Raw genomic sequence first — 23,094 nt, forward strand, 5'->3', positions numbered from 1 at the left:
GGATCGGGCGTTGTGGACAGTGACTCCTACAGGTCGGTTGGTGCGCCTGCGCAGTAGAATCAGGAAGTGTCGGGGGCAGCGTGAGCCTCCCACGCGTTACTCCTCGCCACTGAGAGATCGAGCTGCGCAGGTGAAAAGATGCGACTGCTGTTACCTCAAGTACCGGAGGGGACTTGTGCTATGTATGACTTAGTCCACATTGCAGCCGGCTTGTGGGAGGCAAGAAACAGCGTTCGTGACAGGGGAGGGTTGAATTGGATGATACGAAATTGGGATGGGAGAAAATATAGAAAATAGGAGAAAAAGTGGATAAAAAAAAAACTGTTTCATATCATTATCAACACATACACCATAGAGGTAAGCACCCAGAGTAATGTGTCAATTGATATTTTATTACAGAGCCAAAGCTAAAATGTACTTCCATGTTGCACAGTTAGATCTGACAGTCATAGAGAGAGCTTATAGTATTTACATGGTGCTAGATAAAAATGTTATGTAAAGTAATCTTTTTTTCCCCTTTTTAAATAATGCATCCACAGAGCGTTTAGAACGGTTGGAATACAAGTATTGCTTTTCCCCTAAAAAGAATATTGATTAATGAATTTATAATTTAGAAAATTATTACCAAGGAGTGGGCCAGGTGCAAGAGGCCAGCATAATAGTCCATTGTAATCTTTAAAAGATACTGTAGCACACTGACTAAAACTATTCAGACTCTTTTGATGCAAAAATAAACAATTTATTTACATAGTGAAAAAAGTGACTGTTGTAAGTAACAAAATGTTTCATGTTTCAGTCCTTGTTTTTCATGTTGGCAGGCTCTAAATAGCCAACCGATCTATTAGTGGTAGCCAACGGGAATGAACAATTGAATTGTGTCTGACATTCTAATATTCCTTCTTAGTAGATAGTGTAACAATGTTGGATCTATTCCAAATCTATGATTAATGAAGTATATTCTATAATCCTGTGGGTTATGTATTATTTCCTTGTAGGCCTCTTGGCCACAATGTGGCTGATTGATTGGTGGCACTCCTTGCCTCTCATCATTCTCATTCCCATTGGCTACCGCTGATTGCCTATTTAGAGCCTACATGAAAAACAGGAAAGTAGTGCTGATGATAGTCTGGACTGAAATGTTAAACCTTTTTCGCTATGTAAATAAAGCATTTATTTTTGCATCCAAAGAGCCTCAATGTGCAGGCTTCTTCTGATTAAATCATACATGTTAAAGGAACACGCTAACATTTTGGGAAATTAGCTTATCGTCTTCTCCAGAGAGAGACAAGAAGATACCAGTTTCCTCTCTGTGCGTTCAGTAGAAAGCTAGCTAGTTAGCCTAGCTTGTGCTAAGCTAGGCTAACATGCAGCCAGATAGCTTTCTACTGAACGCACAGAGAGGAGGTATATCTTGTCTCTCTCTGGAGAAGACGATAAGCTAATGTCCCAAAATGTTGGCGTGTTCCTTTAACTGACAAGTACATCTAAACAGGAAGTACAAAGACCACAGAAGATGTGAGCTTTAATTTCCCCCCACAACTTTCTTTCTCTCTGTTTTTTGGTTGAGTAGACATTCGTCAGTCAGGAAAGTGAGTTATCTTTAAAGATTAAATTATCTTTTGATTTAACGTCAAGCTGTTAGCAAGACCAGGAGAAAAAAAATTAAAAAGATTTTTTTAGCCTATTTATAATACAGAACAAAAAAAAGCTACCTTCATCTGTACTTCAAACATCAAATGACAGAATTCACATGATAGAATCATGGTTTCCTCACTGAGGTATCGTTTGTAACTGAAGCAGTCCTTATGTAGGTTGCAATGAAAGTATTAGAGTTTGTCAGCTATAACCGCTAACACTGTTCCTCAGCAAACAAAAACACAATGAAAACTGTTATAAATAACTTTTTGTGAGATGGGTTCAGTAACATATTGAGATATGCAACATTTAATATAAGGAGTAGTAGTACACAGATCTACTGTAGGCCATCCCTTATTTTATCTGGATTGCAGTGATCCCTTGTAGGTTAACATTTATTTCTTGTTGCAATGTTATTATTTTTTTTTATTTTTTTTTTTCTCCCATCCCACTGTTAGTCATTATGCCAATTCCCAACCCCCTTCCTGGTTGTTGCGCACCCGCCCCTACTGTTGGTCCGAGAGGCCGGAGACTGTCGCATGCTTTCCTCCGACGCATGTGCAGCCAGCCGGCAGCCAGCCTGGCAGCGCAGATTCTCACCGGGAGAGTGTAACGTGTGGACGGTCGCACTACCTCTCTCCAGATCCTACCCTCGCTGAGCAGGCGCCCCGACCGAACTGTAGGGGTCGCTGTCCACAACGCCCAGGACCCACCCACGGCTTCCCTCCCCCTAACTCAGCCAAACGAGTTAGTATAGCGATCAGCCTAAGCCAAGGCAATGCTGACTCTCCGTTGTTGCAATGTTAGCTAATGCAATAGTTGACAGGAAATGCATTTGGGTCCAAACTGTTTCCTAGCAACATAATTCCAGTGAACAGTTTAGTTGATAGTTGATTCTTGTCATACAGGTAGATTCCCCCATCTCTCAGAGTAGACTACTCCTCTCATCGGATTATGTCATTCTGTGACCATGAGTGACGTTTAAAAGTCTCTCTCGAGTCATGTTCTTAGGGGATGTCCATGTCTCCGTTGGAGGCATGCGAGAGCCGCTTCTCTCCCTCGCACTCGGCACTGTTGTCGACGTTCTCCTTGCTCTCCTCGCCCTGCTCCTCGGAGCGCTGTCTGACATGTAGGCCAGGGTCTCGCTGTGCAGGGATGTGGAACCCAGAGAAGGAGCTCCCTCCTGAAGGTCTCTTCTCTATAGGAACACAGAGCAAGAACACTTACAGATTACTAATCAACACACATGTTTTACATTAAGCCCGGCCATTTTCCTGAGCATAGCTTTTATTTTATTTTTTTTGCATTGTTAAAAAACTAAAAACGCAAATGTTATGGTGATAAACCACAGAATTGCAGTGATTCCTTGTAGGTTAACGTTTATTTCTTGTTGCAATGTTAGCTAATGCAATAGTTGACAGGAAATGCATTTGGGTCCAAACTGTTCTCTAGCAACTGAATTCCAGTGAAACCGTTTAGTATAGTTATTCCCTCATCTCTCACAGTAGACTACTCCTCTCATCGGAGTAGTGAGTGATAAACCACAGAATTGTATAGATCTCTCTCTCTCTCTCTCTCTCTCTCTCTCTCTCTCTCTCTCTCTCTCTCTTTGACGCGATATGATGAGAGACATCTCTGGTGATATCTCCTCCATTCTACCATCCTTGTTTTACGTTTATAAAGTTGCCGCTTTCTGTAGTGCCTCTCTGGTCCAATGATTTCTTTGAAAAGAGGCAACATTTATGTCCTGTAAATTGTAGTGATGTAATAATAAAGAAAATGGTTTTGAACAAGTGCTGTTTGATCTACTATCAATGTGTAAAAAAATAGTATAATAATAATAATCATTTGAAGGACATACGTTTCCCATGACGCAGTAGCCATTTGCTGCCAGCGTTGTCATGACAGTAACACTAACATCGTCACATCAGTTAGCGGTCATTGATTCGAGCATTTGTAAACATGGCAAAATGTAAATACAACACAGACATTAAATATGGGTTTTCTTACATTGAGGACAAAATAGAGGGACCAAAACCTCAGTGTGTTGTGTGCAGTGAAGTGCTAGCACATGAAAGCATGAAGCCATCAAAAATGAATATTCTTCACAATAAAATGCTGTTCAGTGTCCCCTGATAGGGTAATCTTTGCTACAGTTCAATTTAGATTTTTAAAACTTGATGAGCATAACCAGTTTAAACTTGTTTAAAAGGCATACATGCCTGTAATTCAAGATAAGTGCCTTTTTATTTAATACAATAAAAGTCTGCCTTTTTATTTCATACAGTTCAATTTAGATTCTTGAATCATGATGAGCATCACCAGTTTAAACTTGTTTAAAAAGCATATATGCCTGTAATTCAAGATACATCTGCCTTCTGTAGCTCACTTGGTAAAGCATGGCACTAACAATGCTGAGGTTGTGGGTTCGATCCCATGGGACTACATATACTGAAAATCTATGCACTCATGTACTGTACATTGCTATGGATAAAAGCGTCTGCTAAGAAACATATACTGTATATATATTTTTTTTCCCCCATCGGGTTTTTAGCCATAGTTGCACTTTTTTAGTTTATTTCATGTTTTTAACTATGCATGAAGGATTGTGTATTATTGCAAAAAATAATTGTGAAATAAATCAAAGTGGTTAAAAAATGTGGGTCCTGAGGCTACCCCAGTTGAGAACCACTGATCTAAACTATCAAAAATCTCAGAGTGCACCTTTTAAATAGATAAACACACATTCATTTTGACTCATGTCGGTTGGATTACCACATTAATGTCGATGCACCATGATGATACTTTGCATTTCGTGATTTTATATGTCTATTCTATGTGTATCAGTGACGATCAAACCATAAACAAAGAGGCCTATTCAAATAAGTTCTATGGCTTATTTTGACAGTCTATTTAGCTGCTGTCTATTTTATGGTCATTTTATGCCTAATTCTATGTCTGCACTTTATGCATTGCTCTTGATCTGCAAATGTTGTGCTCATTTTATGCCTGTCTTTATTACTGCTGTGAAGCACTTTGAGCTAGAATTCTTGCATGAAAGGTGCTATGCAAAAAAAGTGTATTATTACTATTATTATTAGACAAATAAACTTTGATTTGATGCATAAATTGGATTTCATTTAACACCATGGTGACCAACCAAAGAAATGCATTTGACATTATCCAACGCAGTCAGCTTTATGTCTGCAATATGGTGCATTGGACACGAGGACACTGAAATAAACCATAGACTCACTGGTGCCAATGGCACCATATTTCTGGAAGTATGCTAAGTCTACAATAAGGAGTAAGGATGCATACTGTCTTCCCTTGCTAAATATTTTATAATGCAATGTTTCAGCCTGAGACCTTCAGACATTTGCAAATACTCCCACTGGCCTATTAATAATAAATAATAATAGATTGAATTTGTAATGCACTTTTTGTTCGCTGGGATCCCAAAGTGCTAATTATTTAAGTGCTCCACTAATGCACGTAAAAGGTAAATGGTGCGAGGGAAGCGGGTACGAGAGGAAACAGGTAGCACGCGTGTGCTGGAGCTCCTGGTCAAATAAGTAAAAAAACTGATGAATAAAGACCCGAAAAGAAATAAAAAATGGAGATGCAATCAAGGAACAAGGAGGAAACAAGGAATGAGAAGAAGAGAGAAAATGAGGGATCTCTGAGAAGGGAGAATTTGAAGATACAAAATCCCTGTCGCGAGGGAGAGAGGGACCAGGTGGAAGGAGGAGGTGGGCCGGCCGCGCTCGACAGGGAAGTGCCAGGATGGGCGGTCTGCATGCAGGCCGAGATATTGGCATATATGAAAACAATGACGGACGCAATATTGGCGGATATGCAGACAACTACGGACACGATAAGGACCGATGTCGGGAGGCTGGGGGAGGAATTGAAGACGGAGCAGGAGGATATCGGGGGAGAAATGGATGCGGGACTCGAAGCGGTCAATGAAAAGATGGTGGAACAGGGTGAGAGCGTGGCGGCGTTGGAAGGGAGAACGGCGGAGGAATGGGAAACGAAGATACACGAAGTACTGACAATTGCAATTCTACAACAAGAAAAAATGAAGGAAGAGCTGTCGGACATGGAAGGGAGACCGCGGAGAAATAATACCCGGTTATGGGGATTGGAGGACGGAGTGGATGTGGTGAGGGAGATTCAAAGAGGCCACGGGGCGGATGCGCCGAAGCAGCCCGCTGGCAGGCCCCCCGAGAGTGGTTACTATTAACTTTTTGAGCTTCGAGGTGAAGGAAATGATAAGGAGACGTGAAGGAAGAGACGAGGTGAGACACGGGAAGGCAAACGAGAGGAGTACATAAAGAACGGATTAACCACCCCAGCTATAGACAATAATGCCCAATGGAACACATACACAAATGCGCACTATAATCACTGCAGATGGAAATAATTAGGAGGGTAAATATACAACACATAGAATAATTGGAGGAGTAAACATGCTACACACAGAATGGAGAACTATAATCACACAGAGGTTTACACACATTGGACTGGGATGAAGGAGAGTCAATGGAACATGGGACTCGAATCACAGGAGGACTGGAGGGTGGGGGTCTCGGAACAGGAGGAAAAGCAGACAGAGAACTTTGACCAGGAGTTCTAGCACAATAGACAACACGAATGTTGGACAATTATAGTGAGATGAAGGGAGGCCAAGACATCAGGCACCCCTCGCCACTAGGCAGAGCCCTCTCAACAAGAGAGCCAATACTCTGCACCTACCAGCAGGGGAGAGGGGGTGACTTATGGATCCCCCGTACACCATGGGAGCGATTTATGTAAAGTATATATGTTTTAAATGTGCACATGGACAAATATGAAGGACAAAAATTCAAAATGTTGGACATGAAGAGAGGCTTGGAGGGGGTATCTTCGTCTCTGGGGGGGCTTCTCCAGTAGGAGGGCTGATCCCCCTCCAAACCGCCAACCGGGGAAAGAGTGCGCTTATTGTATTGTTAGTTTTATTTTCACAAACGTGTGCGGTGATGTCGGTGACATGGGAGGTACAGTGGGTTTCCTGGGGTCCTCGGCCGTCGTGCCTGGGCGGTCAGGTGTCGGGGCCGGGGGGGCACCGGGCTTGGCGTCGCGGGGGGTCGGGGGGCCATTGAGGCGTGGTGCTTAGACCTTCTGCGGACCTGGGCTTGGGGCTCTAGTGGGCCAGGGGCCTGGCGGTCGGGCGGGGGTGGGTGGGGGCTCTGGGGGCTCGGCTCTGTGCATGGTGGACCAGGATATGGGGGTGTTCTATCTCTCGGGGAGGAGGGCGGGAGGGAGGGGTCTCTCACAGGGGGATCAGAGAGGATGGGCTTTGCCCGGCGGGGTCCTGTGTGTTGGGTGGCCGATGGGCGTGGGGTGGGGCTCTCGGGGGCATGGGGAATAGCGGGCTTGGCTCGGTGGGGGGGAGTCCCCTATCATTTCCTCTACTGGGCCTGGCCCAATTGATTCAAGGGACCCGTGTCGATGGGGGCCCGGCCACGGGCGCAGCGGCCTAAGATATGGGGGGCGCCAATGGGCTCAATTCGGGGGGGGGGGGTTTATGCGGTTTGACCCGGGAGAGTGGGATCCCGTGGGTTGTGGGTTGGTTGTGCGTGGGGTGGGGGGCTTGGTGGCATGGGAGGTAGCGGGCTTGGCTCGGTGGGGGGGGTATTGCCCCTCGCCCCTTTACTGGGTCGGGCCCAATCAGATTCAAGATACCCGTGTCGCTGAGTGCTGGACCCCGTGTGGGACGGACCTGGGATGCGGGGGAGCCCGGTTTCTAGGGTGGGAGGGGGGGGGTTCCTCTTGCGGGGGTCTGTGAGGATGAGCGCAGCCGAGTTCAAGGGGCCCACATCATTGTACTGTTGTGTTATTGATGTTATTGTATATGTTGTGTTGTAACCTGTATGTCTATAAGTGTTCAATAAAAATGTAAGTTTAAAAAAAAAAAGTAAATGGTGCATTTTACATAGCGCTTTTATCCAAAACGCTTTACAAATTTGTTCCTCACATTCACCCATTCACTCACACTTTCACACACCGATGGCAGAGGCAACCATGCAAGGCGCCAACCTGCACATCAGGAGCAATTAGTTAAGTGTCTTGCTCAAGGACACTTCGACACACTGCCCAAGAGGAGCGGGAATCGAACCGGGAACCTTCCGGCTACCAGGCGACTGCTCTACCTCCTGAGCCACTGTCGCCCCCACATGTCACTGAGACTGTTCATTCAGGAGTTCAAAGATACTGATGACATAGGTAGTAAGTCTCCTAAAATGGAATGAAACAGACCAAGTAGCAAATCACAATTAGAAAGAAAAAAGATATTTAGTAAAAAAAAAAAAAAGTGCTTGTTGCAACATGGTGCTTGCTTGTTGCACAGTTGGTGACAACCAAAGCACAAGAACATGTAGTGTGTTTTAGTGACCTAGATTACACACATGTAAGTAGGCCATGGCCATGGAAGTCATTTTACAAAATAACAACTAGAGATGTCCTTTCACCACCGCGATCTGTTGACATGTCATGGGGTTTTGAGGCAGTAGTAATGCAAAGTGTTGACTGAAATGATCATTAGGCCTATATCGTGTGAACCTTTTTATCACATAAGATACAGGATGGCCTTGTAATGCCATGGACATATTGTGTATTGTCGTTTTCACATTATATCTGTGAAAGGAAGTGCTGGCATTTCCTCTAATAGTATCACACGGCAAAATGGACCGGCGATGCATCAATCATACTGAATTTTGATCGTCATGTCTCTTTTGGGGGGAAAACAACTCGGGGAATAAACAGGGATTAGATGGTGTTTGTTTATAAACTACAATGTTAGGACAAAACACACAGATATAATTCACACTGAAGACCATCATTGCCCAGAAATAGTCATTACCTCTTAGTTTTAGAAACTAAATGGTAAATGGCTGCATTTATATAGCGCTTTTATCCAAAGCGCTTTACAATTTGTTCCTCACATTTGACCCATTCACTCACACATTCACACACCGACGGCGGAGGCAACCATGCAAGGTGCCAACCTGCTCATCAGGAGCAATTAGGGGTTAAGTGTCTTGCTCAAGGACACTTCGACACGCTGCCCGGGAGGAGTGGGAACGAGACAACTGCTCTACCTCCCGAGCCACTGTCGCCCGTATAATAAGTATAATATTAACCCTTTCACTGCCACACGACAAAGGGTTAACCCTTTCACAACCACTACAGAAGGTTAACCCTTTCACTACCACACTACAGACGGTTAACCATCTGTAGTGTGGTAGTGAAAGGTTAACCTTCTGTAGTGTGGTAGTGAAAGGGTTAACCTTCTGTAGTGGTTGTGAAAGGGTTAAAGCATTGTTAGCATTGTTCTTTGGTGAAGTGCCCCTTTAAATGTCCAGGTAGGGAACTGAGGAAATATCCTGCAGCTGACGGGGAAATAGTCCTGAAAATGGATCAAACCTAATTTCCCACAATGGTGTGAACTGAACGCTCAATGGCGGCCAGTGTTGGAAAGTAATTGCTTTAACTAAACAAACTTTTCAAACAATGTAAGCTGTTCTGCCAGAGGTTTTTATATGGGGGTCAAATACAATGGCAGTCAATAGGAACATTGTCAGTGTTTTCCCCAAAAGTAGACGCGGCTGCGAAAAATGCCCAAAGTACACAGATGTTCCGTTCTGATACATAGAGAACAATCTAAATCTGTTATATATCGTATTTGCTTTCGCGTCCCGCTCTGAGCCTTATGAGATACCCCTTATCTCCTATGATACCTATTGTATCTCCAATGAAACAACTACATGCACCCCACCTGTATGGGGCCCCGCCCCTATGGTGGCATAGCCCATATAACCATGACTCTGGTCACCAAACGCCCTTCCTCTATTTTCGTCCCAGCGTACTGGCTGCGTGCACCATACGTTAACTAGCAGGATGAAAAAGATCAGAGTCATAATGTTGAAAGCTTACCGGAGGTTGCTGGCCCCTGGCATCTTCGACGCATGTTTTCGGCGACACGACGGGCCTATGTTGATGTTCCTCGTCTGATGACAGCAGATCGAGGTTCAGCTGTACAAGATTGGCTGTCGGGCCGGTTTGTACCCAGGTAGGCCCTGTGTCTTCAGGCATGGGTATAGTGTTAGTAATGCTGGTTTGTTTTGTTACACAACCATGTTGTGTGTTGGCGCCGGGGGCAGGATGGTTTGGTGAACGTTCACTGCAGGGAACGGTTTTCCAAGCTGTCTTGGGCGTGCTACTAAACATCTAATGCTATGCTACATGCTATCGCTAATGCCACATGCTATCACTACTGCTAACTGCTACGCTGTTCTAATGTCTCCGCCGTGAGATGTTGTCACTTCTCCCTCTTGCCCGGTTCATCAATGAAGGTCAGTCGGTAGCTGTTGTGGTTTTTTTTGCTGAGTCCTATTTACCTTTTTTCGGGTAAATGGGTTGACAACAGGGTAGGCCGTGGCTAGGTATCCTAGCCAGGTATGTTACCTTGTGTTCCGGCGGGGTCTATGGAACGGTGTCCCCATCTGGGGCGATGCGTGAGCTCGGCGGTGTAGCAGTAGAGCTATATTACTGCAGGATGGGACTTAACGGCGGGTTATGGCTCAGCTGGCTAGTTCCTATCCACATTGGCGTCGGGTAGTGGGGCTATGGGTCCAGCCGACTTGGTAAACATGTTGCGTGTCTGTGCGCAGGCGTTGTTGATCTGGGTCCCACATCGCCTCACGCTAGGCTGTAGTAGTATAGGGGCAGGGCCGCCTGGGAGAAATGTGAGGCCCTGGGCGAATTTAAACGCGAGGCCCCCCACCCCCTGAGGCGGCCCTGTGTAGTGGGCTATTGTTTCGTTCTGTCACTCTGCTATGAGAAGGTCTGTCTTGCTACAGTTTTCTCTCCTCTCAACCATTCATACTGACGGTCAATCGGTATACTGGGGGAGTAGTGCGGGGGGGACTTTGTTTACCTTTTTTGGTAAATGGGCTAAGCTAGGGCTGGTGTGCTGTTGTGAATATTTTGAATGAAGGCAGGACTAGTTCGCTCTGGTCCGCCTCCCCTTAACATTGTGTGTATGGGTTTGCTCATTCTACAGTATTTTGTGGTTTAGTTCTTTTAACCCTTTCATGGTGCACACCACAGTGGAGGTTGCTGTTTGCAACCACCACTGGTGCTCCGTGTTAACATCAGTCCTTTGTTTTTGACATATTGAAACAGTGCCCCGCCCGGCCGACGCCATGGGTGGGTCGGCCTGGCGAGTGGCTGGTGGGCTGTTAAAGCTTGTACCGCCACGGTATGGAATTGGCAACGATTAGAACTGTGTTCGAATTGCTGTTTTTTTCTATTAAAAAAATGGTGTCTGGTGGCGGGGCCTTGAGGGCCAGCTGACGTCGACACATCGCGCGAGGTTGTTGACGTTATTAGCTTTGACCCAGCCGCAAGCTATAACCGCTCAGGGTTCCCCTCTCCGCAGGGGATTTTGGTCTTCTGCTGGAGCGCGGGCGGTATTGTCCTAGGCCCTACACCGCCTCACACCGCGCAGCCAGAAGAAGAGAGAGCACGGCCTCGTCAGCGGCGATGACGAGGCCCTCGACAGGCGGCCATGTTTTCCCCCGCCGGAGGTATCCTGGGCGTTGATTCGACAGGTGTCCACAAGGCCGACAGCCTTGGCGGCCGAGGGATCGGCCATGTAGGATGGGTTCGGTTTGAACAAACAAGCCGTCACCGTCCTGCCGCGAGCAGTCCGCTCTCCGATCACTCCCTTCCCCAACACCAGCGGAAAAAGTGGGCTCTGATTGTTTCCTTTGGCTGCGGGCCGCGTGCCTTCGTTGATGCGCGGGCGGCCCCCCTTTCGCTTCTCATGGGGACAGGGGCTGACACACAGTTGATGGCTGAGCCTGGGTCTGTCCGTGAGAATGTTGTGCTGTCAAGCGGCTCCCACACCTTGAGCTGTGTTGGTTGAGCCTGGTGTTACGTCTGTCAACTTAAGTGTTGTCAGCAGGGGGGCTCGAAACCTTTTGAGGCACACAGTGCAGGCTTCCCCGGCCTCGCCTTCGCCAGGCCAGGTATCATGTTGGTGCCTCCCACTCCTGAAATATTGGCAAGTGGTCGCAGCTCACATGATTTGGGGTGGTGGTAATATCACTGCAGGGCTACGGTGTATAGGAACCCATGGGGGCCTTACACCTTGCATGTCCGGCTGCAGAACAACTCCTCAGCATGTTCTGGAGGGGTGTTCAGTGGGGGGGCTTTTTTCATCGGAAGCCCCCCGTATCAGACCGGCCCTTTCTGTCGGGGTTCCCCCTTGGGTGCGATTGCCTCGTGGGTGGTGTCAGGGTCAGATGTTCCGACACGGAACGCGCTGCTCGCACGGTTCCAGGGTTGGCTACGCACAGCGGGGGGACCGGGCCAACTATCTACAGTTCCTGGCGGACCTGCGCCACGTGACGGCGGGTGCGTTGGGAGTGTCGTCACATATGACTACGGCAGTACCATATGTCGAGGTGGATGGAGAGAACGCTGAGGCGGGGACTTGTGTTTACACAACCCCACCCGTTTTCAGGTTTGGTACAGACCCTATTGTCAGGGTCTCCAGCAGTGACAGCTCTGGTCAACGAGATCCAATCTCTGTGGACGAAGCAAGCCATCGTCGTGGTGTTCTCCTCCCGGTGTTCTCTGCCTGAGAAGTCGGGAGGGAGGGGTGTAAGACCCAGGCTGGACCTGTCCCATGGGAAGGTTCAGCATTTTTTGGATCGTCTCCTACCTGTTGAACACTGTCAGGTGAGGGTCTGGTTCTCCTCCATAGACCTGTAGGATGCGTATGCGCATCTCCGATCTTCCATCCTAGGGCTTACCTACGCTTCCTTTGCAGGGTTAGCGTATGAGTACCAGAGGCTGCCGTTCGGTTTTCTCTGGCTCCCCGCATCTTCACCAAGTGCGTGGAGGCCGCACTGGGGCCTCTGCGTCGTCAGGGGTTACGGAGTGTTCTGCCCTGATGACGTTCTGGTCCTTCGCGGTCAAGGTGGATCGTCAGGTCTCGTACCAGGCAGGTCTCTACCAGCCTGGGGTTGCTGTAGACTGGATGTAGAGTACTCCTCTTCCCAGTCAACGGTTGGAGGGCTATGGGCATCCATCTCAGAGCGTGTTGTCAACACGCTCGGGAGGTTCCGTCCTAGGACGGTTACGGCGCTGTCTCACGTCGCGTTTTCACCGACGCCTCCCTCGCTGGTGACGCGTCGGGCCAACGCAGTAGGGGGCAGCTGGCAAACCATGCTGCCCGGTCTGCGCTACGTTCAATGTGTTGGTGTTGAAAGCGGTCCTTCTGGTCCACAAATGGTGTTGATCAGGACGGACGATACAACGTCAGTGTCGTGTATCGACAGACAGGGAGGAGTACGCTTCCCCTGTCTGCACCAGGCGGCAGGCGGCTGGCTATGGGCGTCCTCCATCTGCGCGGCCTGAGGGCTCCCCACATCCCCGGCAGGGAGAATGTGGGTGCAGGTGTACTGTCGCGGGGCGGTCCTCATCCTGACGGGTGAGGATTACGTCTGGACATGGCCAGGCGGGTCTGGGACCGATGCCGTGCCGCCAGGGATTCTTCCCCATACATCTGTTAGGTCAGTTGTTGGGACGGGTACGTTGAGGGGCGCAGGTTCTTGATCCTGATGGTGTTACCATCTGGAATGCGCATGCTCCCTCCACTGTCGCGCTTACGCGGGCAGATGACGTATGTTCCAAGTGTGGTGTAAGGCGGGGGGCCGGGACTCAGTCTCCTGCCCCCTGGATGCTGTCCTTAGTTACCTCCAGTCTCTCCTTGATAGACTGTCGGCTTCGACGGTGAGGGTATATGCAGCAGCTATATCCTCCTATCATGAGGGGTTTGAGGGGATGTCTTGTTCAGCCACCCTCTTGTGAAGCGTTTCCTGCTTGGCGCTCGACGCGTTAAGCCGGTGCAACGCTCCTTGGCTCCGACTTGGGATCTTCAATTGGTCCTCGGTCGGTTGTCCTTGGCCCCGTTTGAGCCGCTCGAGCAGGCGCCGTTGGGACAGCTGTCCTTCAAGACCGCGTTCCTACTGGCTGTCACTTCCGCTAAACGCGTAGGTGAGCTCTGTGCTCTCTCGGTACGTCCAGAGTGCCTGTCTTTTCGGACCGATTGCGGTGCCACTCTGCGACCTAATCCTGCTTTCGTGCCTAAGAATATCCGGAGTTCCTTCCGCTCCCGGGATATTGTGGTTCAGGCGTTTCGTCCTCCTCCTCACACTGGTGAGTTAGATGCGGGCCTTCACCTGTCATGTCCAGTCCGTGCTTGGGGATTTACCTCAGCCGTACTCAGGACTTCAGGGTTACCGACCAGCTTTTTGTCTGTTACGGTGGGGCTCGTGCTGGTATGGCACTGTCGGAGCAGCGCCTGTCCCATTGGTTGTGCGAGGGCATTACCCTCTGCTACACGTTGGCTGGGCAGGATCCCCCTGGGGGCGTCAGGGCGCACTCCACTCGTGGGGTGGCTGCTTCTGCCGCTCTCCTGGGTGGGGCCTCGGTGGAGGACATCTGTGCTGCAGCTTCATGGTCCTCCCCGGGTCCCTTTGTAAGGTTTTACCTCATGGACATGACCGGGGGTTCTGTCTCCCAGGCGGTTCTGGGGTCTGTGGCCTTTCCTGCTTCCCGTCCTTGGTCGGGTAGCAGGAGTGTATGGGTATGGGCCACAGTGTGTTGAGTCACACGTGGTTCCGCCTGTACGGTGTGTTCAAGGGGTTCTGGTTCCCTCTTGTTCGCATTCAGGTGGAGTTGACTGCGCCCCCCCTTCATTAGGAAGGATGGGGTGACAGGGCTCCCCGCACCCCTTGATGTGGGCTTACGGGTCCTCAGGGGGTACATTTGTCGGGTCTCGCGTCCGCTCTTCCCCATATCTCATAAGGCTCAGAGCGGGACGCGAAAGCAAATACGATATATAACGATAGGTTATGTAGATAACCTAGTTATATTAGTATTGGCTGAGCGTCCCGCTCTGCGCGGCCCTGAGTTCCCTCTTGAGGGATCTTTTCCTGGGACGGGATTGGCGAGGAAGGGCGTTTGGTGACCAGAGTCATGGTTATATGGGCTATGCCACCATAGGGGCGGGGCCCCATACAGGTGGGGTGCATGTAGTTGTTTCGTTGGAGATACAATAGGTATCATAGGAGATAAGGGGTATCTCATAAGGCGCAGAGCGGGACGCTCAGCCAATACTAATATAACTAGGTTATCTACATAACCTATCGTTATATTGTCATCACACGATGCACAATCCTGTCGGGTGTAGGTGTGTGATGTCACTTACCCCCTGGTCCAATCGGGCGCATCAATCTGTTCATCTGAACATTCCAGTGCTTGACATTGGTGCTGGCTGTGCGAAGCTTCCTCTGAGCTGCCTATCAACGAGCAAAAGAGATGTCAAACAAAACTCACCAGCAATCCACAAGCAACGCTGTCAACCTCAGTAGCCACTCCATTGTATCTCATGCTGCCTTGCAAGACTAATTACTCGATACATGATTATAATTATTAGTTTACTATACTAAACTAGATAATACTTTTTTTTTTCAGTAACCTTAAATTGAAAATGAAAGAAAAAAGAAAGAAAGAAAGAAAGAAAGAAGGAAGGAAAGCATTAGGTTTTTGGGATATTAGAAGGAGATTATAAACCAATTTCAAGCATCTGTAACTAATTATTATCACTTTCTTTTCTTCCCAAAACTACATAAAATGTGCTTAAAATCGTAATTTTACCACAGTAACGTGACCATTGCCATAGTGTGAGTGAAGTGGAGAAAGACTCCTCTAGTAACAAACGGGCCCAGATCAACTATCACTACATCAAGACACAGTTATATTCAGGGCTGTACGCTAAGCTTTTTCACTAGGGGCACACTTGCCCATAAATGAGAAATTTAGGGGCAAAAAATATTTTTAGGGGCAAATTTTTTAATAACAATTTTACCATTATTTATATCGATTGTTTTTGATTTAAAAAAGTTTTATTTTATATAATTATTTTTTAATAAAATATATATATTATATAATCATACTTGTAGTTGTATTATCTGCGAGACATCGCCACCACGCAACAAGTCAAAATGCTCGCTATATGCAACCAGCTCCACTGTCTGTGTGTACTCGAGTAGCCTCCAGCTACGGCCAGGATTCTCCGGAGCTGCAGCTGGACCCTATACTGTAGCCTCCAGCTACGGCCAGGATTCTCCGGCGCTGCAGCTGGACCCTATTGACTATATTCAGCGTGCCCTCAGCTCGACTACGCATCGACTCAGTGTTATAAGACATTGATATCAGGAGCTATCTGTAGCTATTTAGTTTAATGGGACGTTTCGTTTTGAACAGTGAGCTAACGCGAGCTATCATGCACTACTAGACTTGCTGGAGCATTTGCTAGCCGGCTGGCAGGCTCACGAGGTCCCAGTGTCCCACTAGAGACTAGTGTTTACAACAGCCACGGGTGCGGGAGGGAGGAGGAGCAGCAGACGCCGCAGCTCTCTCCGTGTGTCTGAGTTCAGTTCAGTTCAGTTCGGCTCACTATAGGAGGTCGAACGCGTCGAAAATATGAAGCAATACTAACTTTACTTTTCTTCATAGCTAAATCAGACAGTCAGCCAGTCTATCAGAGTGAGTGCTCAGTCGATTGTTCCCGCTGATCATACCTGCTGAGTGCTCACTGCTCAGCTCGCGTGAGTGACGTCATCGCGTCATCACACGCCTTGGATAATTTAGGAGTGAAATGCGAATGCAAGGCTTGAAAGCACTACTCGCAAGCCCGCCCCCAGATAATATTTACCAATCGCAACGGCCAATTAAAGGGGCAATTCGCGATCATCTCGTCGCAGTGTACAGCCCTGTATATTATCGTATAGCTTACGCTCTGCACTCTAGTGGAACTATCCCTTTATCAATCTAATACTGAATAATTTTTCTCCACATGTACACACCCATCCGCCTGGCCACACCCACATCCGCTCCTCTACATAAGCGGGGTCGTGGCCATACTAACAGCTCCTTCCCTATTTTCACCACCGTAAAAGTGACTGTATACACGAGTTTAGTGCCGAAATAGTTGTTGGAAAGGAGCTACGTTGACATTGTATCTTTGTTTTTCTCTCTCTCGCAATTTTACGAGAAACTAAGAGATAATGTTTGCACCTTCGGAGGGTTTAGACGCTCGCAACGTTACCGTTCACCAGCGCTTCACCATCGCCGCGTCTTCCGTGCGTCGTGGGCTGTCTCTGGCTCCGCGGTCGTAGCAGCCGGATACGCCTGGGCGGCGCCTGGTGGTGAGTTTGTCTCGCCGAGGGGCCGTTGAGCCTCCATCTCCTGTGAGATGGCCTGGTTCCGGCCTTGGTTCCCCCGCCAGTGGACAGTCGGCCGATAGGCCGACAGCTCCTCTGGTGGCAGGGGATTTGCGTCGCAAACTCTTCGCCTCGGCTCGCTCTCGTCGTAAGGCGGCAAGCAGCAGGGGCGAACAACCTGGCTTTGGTGTTGCACTGGAGCCGGACGAGAGTTCTCTTGCTTCGTCTCCATTTCCGATGGAGACTGAGGATTACATGGAGGGGGCGAGAGCTCTCTTGTTCGAAGCCCCAGTAGAGACATATCACTCTCCCCCTCGGGGAGTGGCAGGGAGTGTTGCGCCCAGCTATCTGCCGTGTTGGATGTTGGCGCCCGAGGCAGCCTCCCGTACGTGAGGGACGCGAGTGACGTGGAGGGAAGTACGCAAGGGGAGTTGCTTGCCTTGTTCCCCGAGCTCATGGCGGCCGCCGCAGCCGCTAATGGCGTGGCATTGCCGCAGCCACTGCCAGCACCTGTTCCTGATGACATGATAGGTCATCTCTGGCAACGTCGTCCTGTGAGAGAGACGGGCGTTGTCTGCCCATTCTTCCCAGCAATGGAGGCCTACGTGACGCAGGGACAGGTAATCTCCCGCATTGTTGGCCTTACCCCCGCCTACGTGCCAGTCACGCGGGTGGTGGGTTTGGTCCAGGGGCTAAAGGACGGGGTGCCTCGACTTGATAGCCCAATGGCATCCATACTTTGTCCCGAAATGGTGTGGGAGCCGTTAAGAAAGCCGGTTCCCCAAGTGAAATCGGCTAGGCAGTTGGCTAATTGGAGTGACCAGGTGTACATCGCCGCGACTCAGAGCCTAGCTGCGACCTCCAACATCGTGCAGCTAGCGCGCTACATGTCGGGGCTGATGGCGGGTGGGTCGGTATTGGATGACCATCAACGATACCTTCACGCCCAGGCAGCTGGAGCCATCCTGCACCTAACCCAGCTGCAGGCGATAGCCGCCGGGAAGGAGCGCGCCCTGGCCACTCTCTCCCAGCGCCATCTTTGGCTGGAGCAGGCGCGGGTGCCGGAACAGAGGAGGATTTCGCTGCTCACGGCCCCCCTCTCCGATGCTGGGCTATTCGGGTCGGCCATGCAACAGATGACGGCAGCCTGCAGGGAGATGGAGGAGGAGCGCTCCGTGCTCCAACCCCATTTCCCCCGACCTTATGCCACCGGTGATGTCCGGAAGAAGCAACGCCGGCAGAGGACCGCGACCATTGCCTTCGCCACCACCGCCGCCGCTGCTGAACCTTCGGCGAAGAAGGCCAGGAGTGGAGGGAGTGCCTCGTCCGCTGCAGCCAGCCGCCCCACGCCCAGAGGTAACGGTAGGGATCGTCGTGACCAGGCTCCCCAGAACCGTTCCTCCGGGCCGGCTCCCCGTGGGGGAAAGCAGCGCTCTGCATGTGGCAGGCACCGCTAGTGACTCCCCTGTTTATCCCCCCCCCCCCCCCCCCCCCAACATATGATTTTGTTATTAAATAAAAAAGTCCCTCCTGGTGAGGGACTGGTTTTTGTTACAAAATGTGTGTTTATGCACTATACATTGGGGATACGATGTATAACCCTCACCTAGCTGTGGGGTTGTGTGTTTGCTTAGGGAGTATGACAGTTTTCTTGAAAATTGTGTTCTGGTCGCTATCATGTGTGCTTAGCAAGGCCTCTGGCTAGCACTCGGTCGAAATACTTGTCTTCCCTCATCATGAAAAAGACGGTGTTCTTCTTGCAGTAGTAAGAGTGAACTTTACCTTTTTTATCTGAGGGGGTTGTGTGTATTCTGTTACATTTGGGAAACATGGCATCGAGTCCACAACTAGGTTAGAGTGTTAGCCTGCATAAGTAAATCACATATGTAGCTTGTACCGAGGTCTTTTGACCCTCTCTTTAAAACGTCTGTGTTTTCTCTTTACTTGGTGAAGTATGAAAACACGGGTGATGTGTTCTCACATGAGCCTAAAGCCTTGTATAAAAACCTGTTTTTTTCACAAACGAGTTTATCGTCTGTGGCTGGCGTGCAATGGTTGAGCTTATCCTAGAGGATATACGCTTTTTCATGTAGCATGCTAGATAACTGGTATCATGCGCTGCTTGTTATTTTCATCGTATCCGGGGTATGGGGTCATGAGGGGGTGAACTGATAAACCCCTCCCCCCTTTTTACTGATTGGCCAGGGGGTTGGACCTCCTGTTCTTCGGTCTTCCTGTCACGCTGTCGGGTCAGCGCGTCACAGGGTGGGGAGAGGGGGGGGGGAGTTCCCTGGTCCCACGCCATATTTGGGCAGGTGGGTCACGGAATTTCCCCGGCCATAGAATACGTCACTGGGCGCGTTTCTATTGGTCATGAGACTTCCGTGAGTTTTTTTTCAGGCTCCATGTTGTGGACCACTGTCATTGTCAAGATTGAGTTATGCGGTGCGTTGGAAACTTGTTTTCTGCTCTGCTCTCTATTGCATATGTGTTGAGCTTTTGGTCACGTGGCTCAATGTTGTACGAGCGACTGAGATGGAGATTTTATCTCTTCCGAGCGTCAGTGTACTAGGTTAGTCTCGACGAACTCTCGCTCATCTCTGGGGGGAGATGACGGCGTAGATCAAAGCATTGGCAGAGGGGTCTCACGCCCATGGGGTGGGCCACCGGGCACGGTGCGTTCGTGTTCTGACCGTCTTGGTGGCGCCCTCTGTAATGTTTTAGATCAACACGCGTACCTACCCCCCTCTTAGGACTGGGGATGGCAGCGTGACTAGGACACAGGACTGGTCCTGGTCGTGCCGGACCAGGTCAGTTAACCCGTTGTCCGCCGGGGCGCAGATCTGTTATTCTGGTGCCCTGAAGGACTTTGTGCTTTTTCGGGGGGAAAATGCCGGGTTGGCCCGGGCGTCGCGGGGATTGATGTTATGGAGGTGTGTGTCGTGGGTATGTCACTACGATTTATCCTTCGCAGTTGCTTGGTCCATATTGTGTTGTACCTTGCGCTGTGCTAAGGGGCCTGGTCCTTCTCCATTCTTTTTCGCACCTCCCTTCCCCTGCTCGGCAGGGCTGGGAGGGGGCTGTCGAGGAGGTTCTATTGTACCCCTCTGGCATCCCTGTGTAAGTCCCGGTCGGCCGGGCCCAGGTCCGGACTCGTTCTCGTCTACCTGTTGGCCTGGGTTAACCCCTTCTTGAAAACTGAAATACTTGTACTGCCTGTATAGCCGGTGTATACGCGCAGTTGTGTTTCGGAGTTTTTTTCTTGGGGGGGTTAAAGGAACAACCGCCTCCTGTTAAACTAAACATAGGGGGGTGGTTGATTCCCCGGTGTGTTGGTAGCAGAGTCGACTCTCGGGTTTAGGCCGGGCTTGACCCCGTCTTCCTGCCCCCGCACTTTTCATGACGTCTGTTAATTGTGTCAGCCTTCTCTTGGACCTCGACCTCTCTAGGGGGTCGGTTTTGTGGAGGCTGCGACATGGTGCACAGCATACCGAACGCCCCTTCCCCCGGGGTGCTGTTTCACAGTAGACCCCTTAGGCGCCTGTCTAGTCCGCAGTGCTCCGGGCACAGGTCAAGTTATGCTCTTGGCCTGTTGCCGGGATTGAGGGATCAACCTCTTGGGGGTTGTCTCCCCGGTGCGCCGACTGGCCCCACAGTGTTGTGGGGGTGTAGCCTCTGTGGAGTGCTTCAGGGCGGCGTGCTGTAGGGGGGAAGGGCCTGCTCTTGGATTGGGCCCTGTCCGATACGCTGACGATGTGGGGGGTGGTGTCACTAGTGACCGTCTGGTGGGGTCTCGATGCTACGGCATCGTTGGCCTCACCAGGCCCCCTTTCCGGGGGGTCCTGGCCCTCAGGCTGTTCCTGGGGCTGGGTCCTCCTCCGCGCTCCGCTGCTATGGCCTTGCCACAGGGTTGGGTTCTTGACCTTTGACCCTGTGATGTTAGGGGCTGTAACAGTTTTTTTTCTTCTTCTCGTTCGTTCCCTAGTGGCATGTGGGATGCGCGCCTGAGTGGTCGCGGGTCCTTCTGTGTGAAGGTAAGTCCCAGGATCTGCTCACCCTGTGCGTTGAGGTGCTAAACCCTCTTCGCACAGTCAGATCCGATTCCCTCCCGTCCCCCTCTAGGGGGGTCCGGGGGCTCGGGTCCTCCCCGGTTCTGATGGTTGTGGGGGGCCTCAGCGGGTACATTTGTCGAGCTTCCGCTCTGCTCAGCTCCTGTGTTCCACTAGAGTGCAGAGCGTAAGCTATACGATAATATAACATACGGTTATCCTATAACCATAGTTATATGAGTATAGCGAGCTCTCTGCACTGACTCACTGAGGACCCCGTGGTCTTCGCCTTCTGTGGTGAAAGACTTGGGAAGGAGCTGTTAGTATGGCCACAACCCCGCTTATGTAGAGGAGCGGATGTGGGCGTGGCCAGGCGGATGGGTGTGTACATGTTGAGAAAAATTATTCAGTATTAGATTGATGAAGGGATAGTTCCACTAGAGTGCAGAGCGCTCGCTATACTCATATAACTATGGTATGACTACAAGACACTTTACAGGCATAGCCAATGAAAATTTTTAACTGCATCAACTGAATATTTATGAAACATATTAACTAAACTAAAACACTGTCTGAAAATATACTGAAACTAAACTTTTATAAAATGTGAATATAAAAATATGACAGGGCCCAAAAGCGTCAAACATATACCGGTATCATGATGCTAATAATCAAATGTAGTTTCTGAACTATTTATCACAAAAGCAAATTCTGCTGAGCGTAATAAAAGTCGATCCTATGGATCTGGTTCAATGCTTTCTATGGGTCCTCATTGATATAGACCATATTCACATGGCGGGAATTTTGCTCTTATGTCATGCTCAGGTTGGGATTCCTTTCCACCAAGAAATCCCAACCTGAGCTTGACATAAGAGCAAAATGCCACCATGTGAATATGGTCAGTGGTGGCATGTGCGTGCTTGTACCTCCACAGATACATCAACCACCATGTGTATCCACACTGTGACTGCCAGTGAATGGATATTGTTTATAAGTAGGGGTGTAAAAATTACCCAGAAATTATACTTAAAGTATGGGTACCGTCTCAAAATCTCAAAATTAGTTATTGATCATCACTACTCATTACTGGAAAATTAACAGCATTTATATAACTCTCTACCACTCTATTTCCTGAGCCATTGCCACTGATAAGCACAACTCTATTCACAAGTAGGCTGTATAGTTATTAATAAGCACTAGAGAGATCCTTTTGCATGACAGCATCCATCAGCAGAGGGACAATGGACCGTATTCACACGGTGGCCATTTTGCTCTTATGCTCAGGTTGGGATTCCTCTCCACCCTGTTCCAGGAACAGCAATATGAATGTGAATATGTCCAATAAGGTTGGAAACATAGCTTTACAAATTAGTCAATTAAATCAACTATTCCATTAGTCAGCTAAATCCTGTGACTATTAGTTTCTTTAGTCGAGGACGGTGCTGTTTAAATCTACTGTTAATCAATGTAGCTGTCATACAGTAGGTATACAAGTAGAGATATGTGGCATTGTGTGGAGACATGTCCACCTCTCATACATGTGTGTTTAGTGCTGTGTTGTTGTGGAATCCTATACTGGGGCCATTTTGGATCCCCCTCGTAATTTCAGGAACATGTTACAATCTTGTGACCCAGCACTCCCCCCAGCACTCCCCTTGCGACCCAGCACTCCCCTTGTGACCCAGCACTCCCCTTGTGACCCAGCACTCCCCTTGCGACCCAGCACTCCCCTTGTGACCCAGCGCTCCCCCCAGTGCTCCCCTTGTGACCCAGTGCTCCCCTTGCGACCCAGCACTCCCCTTGCGACCCAGCGCTCCCCTTGCGACCCAGCACTCCCCTTGTGACCCAGCGCTCCCCTTGTGACCCAGCGCTCCCCTTGCGACCCAGCACTCCCCTTGTGACCCAGTGCTCCCCTTGTGATCCAGTGCTCCCCCCAGCGCTCCCCTTGTGATCCAGCGCTCCCCCCAGCGCTCCCCTTGTGACCCAGCACTCCCCTTGTGACCCAGTACTCCCCTTGTGACCCAGCACTCCACCCAGCGCTCCCCTTGTGACCCAGCACTCCC

The 23,094-nt window shown here is 49.5% G+C and overlaps 1 protein-coding gene across 2 annotated transcripts in view; it reads right to left on the bottom strand.

The window, feature by feature from the left end:
- Positions 1–376: 376 nt before the first annotated feature.
- The window catches only part of LOC311244433 (differentially expressed in FDCP 6 homolog), a 45,266-nt gene continuing 22,548 nt past the window's right edge, over positions 377–23,094 (bottom strand). For both annotated transcript variants that reach the window (XM_084333933.1, XM_084333932.1), the window contains exons 10-11: positions 14,966–15,056; positions 377–2,833 (exon numbers count right to left, since the gene is read on the bottom strand). In XM_084333933.1, the coding sequence (XP_084190059.1) occupies positions 2,643–2,833; positions 14,966–15,056 (282 nt within the window). In that variant the 3' untranslated portion in view covers positions 377–2,642. The remainder of the gene's footprint in view (positions 2,834–14,965; positions 15,057–23,094) is intronic.

The sequence above is a fragment of the Notolepis coatsorum genome (assembly GCF_963971535.1).
Source record: "Notolepis coatsorum genome assembly, chromosome: 17".
Lineage (NCBI taxonomy): Eukaryota > Metazoa > Chordata > Actinopteri > Aulopiformes > Paralepididae > Notolepis > Notolepis coatsorum.